Consider the following 13,856-nt stretch of genomic DNA (forward strand, 5'->3'; position numbering starts at 1 on the left):
CGAGCAGAATTTAGCCCTTGCTGCAGAGGAGTGAATGAGGAGTGGCAATGGGCTGATTCTCGCTGTGTGAGACCTGACACGTGCAGATCTCGTGTACCTCTTCCGTGATCGAACAGCGATTCCACTGAGCAGGGCTCTCAGAGCAACACAGAATTCATAGGCGGCTAAATAAACCATGATATCAATGAGGAGAGGGGCGGTGTGGAAGGAAGCCTGGGTAAAATGCTGGTTGGAAGCACAACGATTTTAGTTACCCTAAGTGCCACGGGGAGATCCTTGCGTGAGGGTAGCTGCGTCCCTGCCCCAGCTCCTTCTCTGAAATAGCTGCTGGGAAAAACATTTCCATCACTGACTTCTGTCATTAGGCCGATGCACGCACGCTCTTGTACACACGCTCACTTCGGGGGAACTAGGGTCATTTAAAAACAACTGAACAGAACTGATCAAAGCTTTCATTCCTAAAGCTCTAATGCAAAATGTCAGATTGACAGCAACTTGGTGGTGTCGCTTTATATTTTTGGCACAGGCAGACGCTGTAGGGGGGGGTCAAGACTATTTAGTGCACTGCCCTAGATGGAGCTGCGAAGCAGCTGGGGAAGGGCTGGACAGAGGTAGAGTCTCCATGCCACATTCCGGAGATTAGATAGGAGCTCAGGCCTGAACTCCACAGAGGGGCCAGGCCAGTGAAAGCTAAAGGCTGTAGGAAAAAATGGGACCCTAACAGTCGAGAGCTTCCAAAAATAAAGAAAAGTGGGTCAGAGGGACTGGAGAGGGGCTGGAGTGCTTTTTCAAAATACAGGGAGGAAAAGGAGACAAGCTGTCACTCATTAAGAGAGGATTCCCATCCCCAAAAACACTGCCTCAAATGTCAAAGGTGAGAGTAATTGGACAAGGGAGTTGGAATTCGAGCATAGTTACCAGGCAAGAGGAAAAACACTACACCTGCTCTCCAGGAAAGTATTTTAAGCTTAAAAATAAATAAAACCTCGCACCATGAAAATGAAGGATGTATGTTCTGCAGATAGGATGTCTTGGAACTTGTCAAATCCTTCACTGCGCCGTTGTCACAATACACTCCGTGCCAGCTATGCCAGTCATCAAATAAACAACTTTCTCATCACTAGCAAACAGAGTGGGAGTAAAAGGGTGGGTGGTGTGCCCTGTCCCCAGAGTGCATTTCAACGATGCTTCTAATGATGAACTCCAAAGGGTATTGTGATTCTCACAGAAGTGCAGAAAGGCAGGCTGCTGTTAGCAAGGGGCTTGAAAAAGTAGCCAGAAGACAAATTATCTGCCTAATGGCATAAATTCATTTCACTTTAGTGAGAGTGCAGAACCCTTAAGAGTTGCCTCCAATGGTATTGTGAAGACTGAGTTTTGGCTGGAAGCAGGTACTCACGCTTGATTTCTGCAAAGAACAATCCATCCTCAAACTAGCGGCGGGTTTCCCACTAAGTACAGACTGAACACTCAAACAAATATAGCTTAAGATTGCATATTTACTCAAATCTTGATGGTGGGTTCTGAGCTAAATCCAGAACCCAGGATCCTGGAGGTTTGATTTCCAATAAGCTTTGGCTAAAACTTGAGTTCTGCTCAACTACACACTTTCTATTTACTTCCACTCTCATGTCATGGCAGGATTAGTCTCTGAGAAAAATCATACTGAGGTTTTCATCAGGCTTGGCTCACATGGGATTTATACAACCCTTAAGTGAATTAAATTGTGAGAAATTGGAAGAATTTCATATAATTCTGAATTTAAGAGAGACAATCCTCCCAAACCAAACATATAAAACCCTTTTCGGAGCTCATGTGAATCTTAGATTAACCCTGAGTATCCTTCTGAGCTACTGCAGCCTCTTCAAAAAATCTGCTTGATATAGTGCCGAGCAGACCAAACATCCCCAACTTTTGATAATAGAATCCTTATAGTCCTTCTCATTTCTTTGTACGAAAGGCAGATTCCACCCCCACACTAGGTCAGACAAATCACAGTCAGTACCTTACCCGAATGTCTCTAGTACTCTGTTCTTAGCACACTGTTCACACCAGTCCCAAATATTACTGCACGACCTCCAGGTCCTCACACAGACACAATTCACTTCTCATCACACCTCCGCAGCCTCCTGTCCATCTGATTCCTTGGCTCCTGTGCAATCACTCATCAAACACCTGCAACCACTGCAGCAGCAAAGAGGAAAGAAACAAAAGAATACTGCAGGAATCACTAAGCCCATCAATTTTTCAAGTCCTTACTCTTAGCTATGTTATCACACCCAGTGCAGTGGGCATTTTTCAAACATTCAGGCAGGGATGAGAAAAAATAACAGAAAAATGTGCAGATGTTCAGCTCCTGCAAAAGAAATACTGTCCCACTGTGAATTATAAGCCTGACTTCAGGATATTTGGGATAAAGTCTGGTTAGCATTTATGCTGATACGATCTGTAGCACTAACTTCCACGAGCCCAAGGACTTCATCCTGTTCAGCTCCTGTTTTCTGTGTCCCTCCGTGGAAGAGAAGGGTGGAAGGAAAGAACTGCTCCTCTGGGCACCCCTGCTGTGACACTCCAGGTGGCCCACGAGGCCAAATCCACAACAACGGGGATTTTTCAGCAAATCAAATGTGGGCCACCCCTTTCCCCTCCTGCCTGAGCCAAAACAGTGGTCCTTCAAGGTTAGCAAAATAATAAGCTGGCAAATGAAGGCAGACGGAGACCCTGCCAGCTCTGCACCTTGCCAGCTATCTGTCATGCTAACGGATAAACAGACGCTGATGCTTCCATGATTTTCCATCCATCGCTTAGCCCGCCCACAACGAAGTCGTCACTTAATTTTAAATTAAAAAGGGAGCACGAGGGATTGTTAAAAAGGCCTAGTGAAAGCTAGGGAAGGAGACGACATCTGAGAGCCCTGGGTCACCCTACCCATCCAGCCTCTATCATTGCTGCTTTGTTCCATATTTAGCCCCTGACAACTGCGTGTAGTGCAGGAACTCCCAGCTCTGTTTTTTCCCTCCCCCCTCTGCTGTCTCCGCTCCCTGAGAGCTTTCAGAAATTGCTTTCTTTTTCCCTGTGGCCTTAACTTACTGTCCCTATACCCAAGAAGATGGCAGAAAAGCAGGAGGAGCCCAGCAACGCTCAGAACGGTGAACCTGACAACGCAGAAGAGGGCGAGGGAAAAAAGAAGAAGAAGGTGAAGCGGGAAGACCTGCCACCCTTTGAAATCGTGACAGGGTAAGAGGTTTAGCTATAAAGAGGGTGCAAAAGACTGAAACGGGGATCTTCAAAGGTCCCTGCCTCAGCTCTGGTGCTGGGTAATTAAAGGTGGTACCCTAAGCCAGCGCACTTCTGAGTAGTCTTAAATGGTTTAAGTACGGCTTTCGTTATTGTGGGATTTTGTTAAAAGTTTCAATGCATTTTACAGGGGATGAATTCACCCCAGGCAGGCGGGCAGCCAAATCCATTTGTTTTCATACAAGCAGGTCTGTTTCCACAGTACTCACCAATTCCCTCGTAGCGCACTGCAGTGGGGTGACTTGCCTGACAATAAAGGGATGGAAGGTATGGGTCCTTGATGAACGCTGAATATTGATTTCTTGGTGTGATCAGTGGCTCTTGTCTGAAAGTTTCTCTGTCTGTGGATTAGGAAAAATACCCCTGCTATGGCTGATTTACTTTACGGACCTAAGGGACAGATTTTTCAAGAGAGTGAGAAGTCCACATTTTCAAGGGCTCCACACCCACAGCTGGAACCTGACTTTCAAAAAGCCTAACTCACAGAAGGGCACCAAAACAATAGGCAGTTTTCAAGACTGCAAAGCAGCAAGCAGCTCCTTTTGTTCCAGGGAGCCTGGCCTTTGAAAGAGGCAGATATAACAGAGATCTGCTAGGAAGCTGAACTCTGTCAGATGTAATTGACAGCTGCAAGTAGAAAAAACTGTGTAATCTGCTATCTCTAAGCATTTCAAAATGCTCGTTGTAGTGGTATCAAGATGCCCTATGTAGCTCTTCCTTCTAGACTCCCTCGGAAGTCACCAAGGCAGTGCTCCCAGCATATAACCCAAACCCACGATTTCTTCCAGCTGCTGTTATGCAAACCTCAGGCCAGACTCTAAAATCCCACTTGGAATCTTTCTGCCTGTGACAGGACCACCGGTAAGAAAGGCTCTGCAAATAAAATTTGGCTGGCATTTCTGAAAAGCATGCATGAGGTTTCATCTCGCACAATTGGGTTATGTCCCTGCATGGGGGTGAAAAAACAATTTTCTTCTTAAAAAGCATATGTTCTGAAAATCACTTCTTGTGGTGGGGCTGTTCACAGCCTTTAGTCTCTGTCGTGCACAATCATGCAAATAATACATCTGCTAGAACAGGGACTTTTAAGAAAAGCACATTCCTCTGCTATGAACTGAACCTGGACTAATGACAAACGTGGTGACAACTCCTAGATGCATAGAACACGTACTAAATGAATCTCATCAGGAAATTATGTTTTTTTCAGCCATAGAGCACTCAACTTGCAATTAGGACTGCCAAGGAATTGGGCACTATCTTCAGACTTCCTTGCTAACCCCAGCAACCTGGGTAGGAACTGGTGTGCTAATTGTGGCTGGAAAAAAAACTTTCATAGTGCTATGCTGCAATGAAAAGATTTGTTGGAATGACAAGGCTGTTACAGATTGTGGCAGGACTTTCTACACTTAAAAGGCAGCAGCAGGAACGTGAGGGGTGATGTGTCTGCAAAAAGAAAGGGTTAACAATAGGATAACAACCTCCTGAGGCTTAGGAGGGAGCCGCACTGCTGGAACCCTACCAGGGCACAGGGACTAGGGCAAGATCCCCAGGTGACACAAGGCAGTCTCAGGTAAGGCTTTTCTAGGAATGAGTTAAAGTCTGTGCTGTGGCATCTACGTATGTTAAGCTGTGAAAATCAGCTAGTACCATACCATACGCTGATACCAAGCAAGGCAAGAACTTAAGTTTCCAAAATGAAAGTACTCGAACGTTTGGTGAGGGACCCTCGAGCTGTCAGTACGTGATCATTTATTCTGTGATCGTTGTAACACTATTTGCAAAGTGTTTAGAAGGATCTGGTGAATTCCTGCACGACTCACGACCAAGTATCCCCTGATGATTAGTTTATTACCGGTATGCTGGCTATTCAAGGTGAGAATGAGGAAGTAAAGCAGAAATCCCAAAGGGCCCTGAAAGAGGTACAGAAAAATCCAGCAATTTTTACTTTCATTTTAAGGACCCCGTCAGTACAGGCTGTGCCTCGACCTGGTTTGATCACTGTTTGGATTTTCTAATTATTCATGAATTTTCAGCCAATAAAGACAGTTATGTGAATTATGAGAAAACACATAACGGCAACTGTGCAAGCACTTAAATTCAATTACACTGTCTACTACTCAAGCGTTTCAGTTTTAGCCCTTGGATTAGGGGCATCTTGTGACACACAGCCAAGTTTTCAAGCTGAGGCTTACATGAAAAAAGCTGGGAACCTAATCACTCTGTTTAAGAATATTAAGCCCCCCCCGTGCTTTTTGTCAACACAGCCCTGGATAAATATAAGCCCCTGCTGTGTACGTTTCATGATGTTTAAGGAGACACATTCATTTACACTTTACCCAGGGTGTAAATGAGGTTCCTCCTAGTAGTGATAAACCCTTGGTTCCTCCTAGAGCTGATCATTAGACTTTCTATAATCAATGAGCCCAGCATGAGAACGTTTATTTGTGAACAGTTGTTGAAGAGCAAGCAAAAGGACACTGTCTTATAGGCTCCAGTAACTTAAGACCAAGTATAAATACCAAAAAAAAAATGTAAAGAATATGTCCTACTAGTTTACTGCAGTTTTTAGACAATCCCACATTTTTATTCTCTCATTCTCTTCTCCTACCTGCCATGCAATGGCACAGGGCATTGTGACCACGCTGGGCAGCTGCTGCATTCCTCCAGTCTACCTTATTTCAAGGTACTTAAATACACATTATAGATTGAGGTTCTTGCCTCAAAGTTTCAATATTTTCATATTAATGTGATCTAACAGATCACAAAACAGCCTTGCTACTACCCAGGACAAGCACTTGGATAAATTAGGCTTGAGATGGTTAGAAAATCCCTAAAGAGCACCATTTAATGACCTCCACAGAAGCAGGAAAAATAATATTTCAGCTTTTACCTTCCCATATACCGCAAGTGAGCTGTGACCACCTGCATCTTATCATTAGAACAGATGATTTTTAGGAGCACTCTGACAGTTCGGTGCCTGTAAATAATTTAAGGAACCTTCCATATACATAAACCTCATGTGCAAGTCCTAAACCAAATATCATGCCAGTAAGGAGAGGGAAATGGCAACAAAACATCTTCTCTAACCGCAAAAAAAAAAAAAAAGGCAGAAAAGCAATTAGCCTAGTTACTGAAATCAGTGGTATTTGTGCATTTTAATAAGTTTATACAGTTACATGCAAGACAACACAATTTTTATGTTTAGCGTCTATAGCAGTACAGCTTCCAGCATAAGAAACACAAGAACTGAACTTGCATCTCCTCGGTATATTTTGTTGGCATTCCCTTTCTCTAAGGTTAGAACAAGAAAAAAAAAAAAGGGTAAAATAAGGATAATATTAACATTCATAAGCCACCTGCCATTCAATCATGGGAGAACAGGCTTGCCAAGAACTAGTGATTTACTCAGGAACGGAAAGAAAGCAATTCAAAGCTAGATCTCTGTTTCCAAAGAAGCAGGCTTTGTTTTTCATAGCAGATGACACAGCTATTTCAGGGACGTATTTTGATTCGCAATTGCTTGTAAAGTGTCTGAAGCTACCCAAATAAACACCACGATACTTCATTTTGCAGTCAGTTATTAGGGTCATCTGCCAAGCACTCTGTAACTCCAAGGAGAGATTATGCAGCACACAGCATCCAAACACACCTCCGATCTTACAGCACGCACGGTTCCTTCTTTCCCATTCTTTCACTGCTGCATCACTTGCTGTGGGGCATTCCTGTTATGCAGAGACACCAGGCTCAAGTCCCCACTGCTAGGAAGAGTCACGTAGCAAGGACGCAGCTAAGCCCAGCCAGGGCTCGCGTTTACAATTCACACTTGTGCCAAAATGTCCTCCCTCGTCTGGTTTAGATGGGATTAAGGAGATTCTTGCTAACTAGCAAACACAGTTTATTGGTTGATTCTGTAACCACTATAAGCAAGTTTTCCAAGCTCTCAGCCAATTACTTAGACTTGGAAAATGCCCTTGGCTTTGTTTGAGTTCTTTATCAGAAACGTACTAATTAAATTGATGCATATTCCATGCCGCTAGGAGAACAGATTGAGGTGAACATTGCAGATAATCTTAGACACCTAGATGATAAGGAAAAAGTTTGTCTAGAAAGCCCAACTAAACCCACCAGTGAGTCAATACATCCTGGAGCAGTCCACTGTTGTTTAAGCTGTTCATCAAAACATACAGACTTAATTTCATCACTGATGTCACTGCTTTGCGGTCAAGAGACTTAAATCAGGAATGAACGTCCGTGTGACTCTGATGCGATACATTTAGATATATGATGTTATTTTAAAACAACTTACTGCAGCCTCACAAACTTACCTTTGAAACAAGGCAATGGGTGGCTTGTTGGTCACACTCAGCTGGACTTTCAAAAATATCTTTAAAAAAATCATTAAATCATTAACTGAAGAATCATTAATTATCTAGGATATAAAGCAGGAAAAGTGCTGCTCTCCCAAGGATGTACTTTTTTTTTTTTTTAATAGCCTCCAAGAACAAGACAAAAGGAGCTCAGGGAATAAGAGGCGCTATGCTGAATTAGAGTCTGATAATGCTCTTAATGAAATCAATGGAAGCCTTGCAGTTCATCCTAAAGAAAACAAGACTAGCTCCAACGGGTAACTAAGTCATATGAAGTAAGGGAACAGATGGAAAACGCTACGAAATGGAAGTTAAAGCAGTCTTTCTGGGTAGTTTAGAAGCTTTGCATGCCAGTGCAAACTTCCCTTATGTAGGCCTGTGGAAACTCGCAATGCAAACCAGAGAACCATAGACCAAATCACACCAGAACAGAATTATTTATTCGCTTATTAATAAAAATAAAAGCCTGTATCTACATTACTGCTTCTCATCCCTCATTAATACACTGCCAGCTAAAACAGTAATAGCAAGAAGGGTCCCAAACAGGCTTTTCTATCGTTTAAGTCCCATCTTGTATAGAACTGATCTAAGCAGAACTGAACAGTGTAAGCACTTAGTACGGTTAAAAAAGCAGCTGAAAACCTGCTTCTAGTAATATTTTTTCAAGTCAGACTTGTACTCTGAACTTGCATTGTTATGAATCAACGAAATGCAAAAAGAATTGTGGTGTTCCTTGACTGACAGCAACAGTAGATATTCCCAGCGTAGCTGCAATGCTCTGAACTAAATCATTTCGACTTGTACATCTTGTTACATTTTGAAGACTAATGATCTTCCTCTCTCCGTACAGAGCACAACTGCCAACCTAACCACAGCAACTCTCGCGCTATCTGGCTGATATAGCGCACTGATATTCCAAGCGAAGTTGTTCAGCTGTAAAATCGGGCTGTTGGGAAATCCAAAGCAGAAGTGTGAACTGTAACTCCAGGCCTTTTACTGCGAATGTGCGTAGCAGGCCCAAATGCACCCTAGATACTACTGTAGTATCATAAAATATTAAATAGGGAGGCTATTCTTTTATGGTTTAACTTTCTCAAAAGCCAAAAATGCCAAAGGACTTTGGCAGCAAGAATCTCTGGCTGCGACAAGTATGAACATACACATACCAGTAAAGTTTTGAAACTCTGTTAAGTGGAATTAAACACTGATGGAAGAAAGCATTTAAGTGTTTAGAGCAGCACAACTAAAGCAGCTTGATGATAGCTGTAATTTACTCGAAGTTATGTTTTTAGATAGCACACTATTTCTAATCCTTTTCTATGCAAAAATCCATTTGCTTTCAGTACATATTGCAGCAAGGTGTCATATGAAGAGCTCCTCAATGCCTGGTCCCCACACTGGTCTTTCTGTTGAGCCATTCACATTCCAGTCGCTCAGGTCTGGGGAACACCATGCTGTTCCAGGTGTTTCATACAGTCCTATCCTTACACCCTATAGGAGCGTAGCCTTATCCATTACACTCTACAGGAAGACATCCACTGATTTTTATAGGGCATCAGATTCAGCCCTTCACAGGTAGTCCCTATTCCTGACCTGCAACCATCCCCCATTTTCACTGTGGTGCAAAGCAGGATTTACACTAGCAAGCCGACAGTGCAGTCCCTCTGTTCCCACAGGACTAGGGGAGCACAGCATACTGATCTCGAGTCTATTCACTCTTTTCCATACCATTTGTTTCCACCACCTCTGGAGAAACCTTGTATGATGCTGCATCACAAATTCTTTCCCCTCAGCAGAACGACACTTTGCCACCTACTCCTGCAGCCTCGTTGCTCTCCCCAGTTAAAATTTCCAGGAGTCTCAGAATCTCTCCTGACCTTTGTCCGCTGTACGTCCTGGAGAGGTCTGACATTATAATCTGACTGGAGAAGAGACAGGATGAATAAGGCACTCACTGTTTTACAAAGATTCATTAGAGCTTCAGTGGGAATATCAAGGTTATAGGTCCACCCAAAACTCAGATGAGGATTACAACATCCTGGAAGATTACTAGCATGCAGCAAATGAAATGTTGCGTTACTATTTTTCGTTATTTCGCTTTGGTTACTTTGCAGTCTTCGCTCCCATCCTTCGTAGCATTTAGCAGGTCGCAAGGCACATTGTCAGCATCTTTTCATCTCACATCCTTCGAGCATTGGTTCTTGTACCAATGTACTCCACAGTTTGATGCTACAGAGGACACTCACGAAAAGCTGGTACTCCATTAGAAAGAAACAGGTACTTGGAGATGATGCAGCTTTCTTTTTTCACCTCTTCACTCAGTAGTACATAAAAGCTATACACAGTATTTTAAGGAGCTACTTTCAACTTCCCTACGTAACAGCAGACCACTCTGCTTGGATGCAAGAGAAGTGGAAACACGTCTCGCTGTGATAGTTCACTTGGAATTATGCTAGTTTAGAAACCCAAAAGGGAAAAGGTGCACAACAAATTAAAAAGAAGTGACTGAAGTTTATCGGTAGTGTCCATGAGGCAGCTATCAAACTTCAGAGGGAAAAACACTCCTTCATAGCAAAGTCACGCTTGATCTTAGATATTCACATTTAGCTAAAGCCACAACATAACCCTACTGAATATTAGCACTCAACTGGTTCTGGAAGAGTAAAACCAGAACACGTACGAACTGCAGCTAGTCAGTCACACGTGCCTCTACTCAAAGGAAATCCAGACTGCAGAAGCACTGAGGGTAAAACATTAATTAGTAATGCCAGAGCTACCTGAACAATTAGGACAACAGATCTCACAGATTAACGTTGCAGAAGCATACTGACAGAAGAGTACGAACGGCCCAGAGTACAGTAAATTTTGTAGTCTCAAAAAATGCATTTAAGCAGCAAGTAGCTCTTCAAGTACCTCTATGCAGACAGCAGAAAAGCACAGCCCAAGTTTGTCAAAATTCAGGAAAAAAGACCGGGTGTTCAGAATGGGTCTGAAAGCCTTACCACGCAGTAAAAGGAGCTGACCATCCAGTCGGTTTTAATGCGTTTTTGTCCTTTCTGAGGAAACATCTCCTTTCAACACATGGCAAAAGACAGCCATGATAGATTGAACTGGTCCAAGACCACGCAGGAACTAAGCCAACGCTATAACCCTTTATTATGTGCCTCTGAAATGCTTCTCTCCTCTCCGCTTTCTACAGGGAGCGCCTCCCAGCCATATTTTTCAAATTCCAGTTCAGGAACGTGGAATACAGCTCAGGCAGGAACAAAACCTTCCTGTGTTACGTTGTCGAGACCCAAGGCAAAGAGTCAGTGACTTCTCGGGGCTACCTGGAAGATGAGCACGCAGCTGCCCACGCAGAAATTGCTTTCTTTAACACAATTTTGCCCAAGTGCGAATCAAGTCTCCGCTACAACGTGACCTGGTACGTCTCCTCCAGTCCCTGCGTGACCTGCGCTGATCGGATAACCGAGACCCTGAAGAAGAACAAGAACCTGCGCCTGACGATCATGGTAGGGCGCCTCTTCATGTGGGAAGAGCCAGAAATGCAGGCTGCTCTGAAAAAAATGAAGTCAGCTGGCTGCAAGCTGAGGATTATGAAGCCTCAAGACTTTGAGTATGTCTGGCAGAACTTTGTGGAACAGGAGGAAGGAGAGGAAGCAAAGGCTTTCGTGCCGTGGGAGGACATTCAAGAGAACTTCCAGTATTATGAGGAAAAGCTGGCTGAGATTCTGCACTGAAGCTCACGTGAGTGAGGATTTCCATTTGCTCACCTTGCTCCTTGCGTTAGTACTAGATTCCTCTTTTTCTTCAGGTTGTTAAAGGCACAACAGAGTCATTTCCAATTACTATTACTCCCACAGGTACCCAGCTGTGCTTGTCGGTACCAGAATACTGAGAATTCTCCTAGGCAGTACCTTCCCCCTTTAAAGGTATTAACGATACAATTGGCTTCTTCACAGCAGAAGCTTCAGAGATTGAAAGCTCTTTTTTCCCCTCAAACACCTCCAAGAAAACAAAAATAAGATTTAAAAGGTAGGGTCACTAGATGCAATAAAAATACCCGTTTCCTGCAGGCACGATACCCAAACACATGTGAAAGCGCATGAGAAATGTACAGAAAATAGAATTTCCTCCGCCCCCAAAGTCTAGCACTCTAGAACAAAAACCGGAACAAAAGCTATACACCAGGAAGTCAGTTACTGCAATTCCTTTTTTAAGGGATAGTTAGTATCACCTTGGAGTCACCTATTTAAGCAGTGAAACACAAAAGCAGGTGAAGCCTCTAACACACCTCTCTCTTCTTCCCAGGACCAATTCAGGAAAGATCTGCGAAGAGAGACGTGGCAGACTTGGCATCTAGGACACTCCTGCTTTCCGAAGCTTCGACTCCAGCAGGTGCAGTACTAACTCCTGCAAGATTAGGCTCTGATGGATTACCAATACATGTACAACACCTTTGGTGTCTGGGATTTTCTGGTTTATTTTTTGTTCTTCTGCACCCACCCTCCCTCTCCCCCTCCCAAAACAAACCTGTGCTGCCTCTGCTGTAAGAAAAGGCAACAAACTGCGTGGTTTAAGCCTCGAACAAAATGGATCGCAGTGAATCTACAGGACAAGGGTGTAGGCCTCGCATACCAGGACTACTTTAGGAGAAGAGATCGTAGAACAAAGCTGCTGATTAGATAAACGTATCTAGAAAGAATATACTTCATAAATATTAAAAAGAAAGGGAGTTAAGATGAATAAAAAAGTTTTTATTCTTTGTCCTTCTCAATAATAGTAACTGTGATTTAAATTAGGGTTAACTCATCGATTGTACAATTATGACGGAGCCAACAGTACTTGATTTCAAATGCATCAAATACCTTTTTCCCCCTTGTTCAATGATGTCTGTGATATAAATCTGGGAAGAGGAAAGTGAAATAAAATTGGAAGCCACTGAAAAGAAGTAAAGCATTGTTATTCCTTCTCTATTTCAAAGAGGTCCTAAAATTAATCTGACAAGTGAGACATCCTGGGACAGCCACGTATGAAATGTTTCCTTCCAAAGCGCAGCATGACGAGAAGGGAGCGTTACGCAGTGCCAGAAAGTTTCATGAGTATGTGCAAGCATGGAGACACAGAGAGGGAAAGAGGGGCATCGTGCTTTCCATGTAAAACAAGACTCAGACCAAACAAAGGTCACGGGGAAGCTCATCAGCTAGAAAACCGAGTCAGACAGGGGTTGTTCTTCCAATTACTTTTTGATGTTGCTGCATTGTCGCGGGCTGGAAGGGTGCTACACCCACACACCCCCTGACTGCAGAAGTCTCTTCACTCGACTGCACTCAATTCTGGCACAAACTTTCCAGGCAACAAAAACAAGCAGCAGTGAGAACACCTTTGTGCAGCCACTGTGGATTTCGTGTCTTTGCCACTAGCTCTAAGAAACAAACATAAATAAGCACAGGAACTAAATCAATGAGCAGTCCTGATGTTCACTCATGATCGGCTCAATACTCCCAGTTCCTACTTGCTTTACTCAGTTTATTTCTCTGAGTTGTGGATTCAGCTATAGCAAGAAGTTCACAAAAAAAAAGGACAGTCAACAGAGAGGAACAGTATGAAGCTCTTAAAGACAAACAGAATTTGCAGATCTGCATAAACAAAGAAAACATACAATACAGATTCATCCACAACACACAAAACAGAAAAGGCTCCGCACGCTTAACAGGTCACAAAAAGTAACTAGGAACCCTATTTTACAACAACAAAATCTTGACTGTCTTATCTATTAGGTTTATTCAACATATTTGGCATTTTCACAAGCATTCAGCATGACAGAAGTCAAAAGATTTGGTATTATGGGACAGTGGGGAAAAAAACAAACAAGGGAAATGCCGAGAGTTCTTCAGCACTGGAACCTAATTTTCCAAACTCCAGTGTACAGCAGTGGTTCAATACACTGATTTGTGTTTATTTGGTGACAACAAACACCAAACTGCACACAACAGCTCAACTACAAAAGCAGTAAAAAAAAAAAAAGGCAGAAAACAAACCTTGCCTTCCATACGATTTTTTTTTTTTTACATCCTGTCATTCATATGTGAAGACAAAAAAAAAAGTTCTTTGTGCCGTATCAATCGTATCACACAAAATACACCTACTAGGTGTCATTACAAGTCTCCAGGATCCCCTTTCAAAACCGTT

General features: G+C 43.1%; 1 protein-coding gene across 1 annotated transcript; it reads left to right on the plus strand.

Moving 5' to 3' along the window:
- The first annotated feature begins 2,887 nt into the window (after positions 1-2,887).
- Positions 2,888-13,677, plus strand: APOBEC2 (apolipoprotein B mRNA editing enzyme catalytic subunit 2). Its single transcript, XM_040535926.1, has 3 exons — positions 2,888-3,237; positions 10,864-11,411; positions 11,976-13,677. Exons 1-2 carry the CDS (start codon positions 3,110-3,112, stop codon positions 11,402-11,404), a joined length of 669 nt encoding a protein of 222 aa, XP_040391860.1. The 5' UTR covers positions 2,888-3,109; the 3' UTR covers positions 11,405-11,411; positions 11,976-13,677.
- The last annotated feature ends 179 nt before the right edge of the window (positions 13,678-13,856 follow it).

The sequence above is a fragment of the Cygnus olor genome, chromosome 24 (genome assembly GCF_009769625.2).
Source record: "Cygnus olor isolate bCygOlo1 chromosome 24, bCygOlo1.pri.v2, whole genome shotgun sequence".
Classification (NCBI taxonomy): domain Eukaryota; kingdom Metazoa; phylum Chordata; class Aves; order Anseriformes; family Anatidae; genus Cygnus; species Cygnus olor.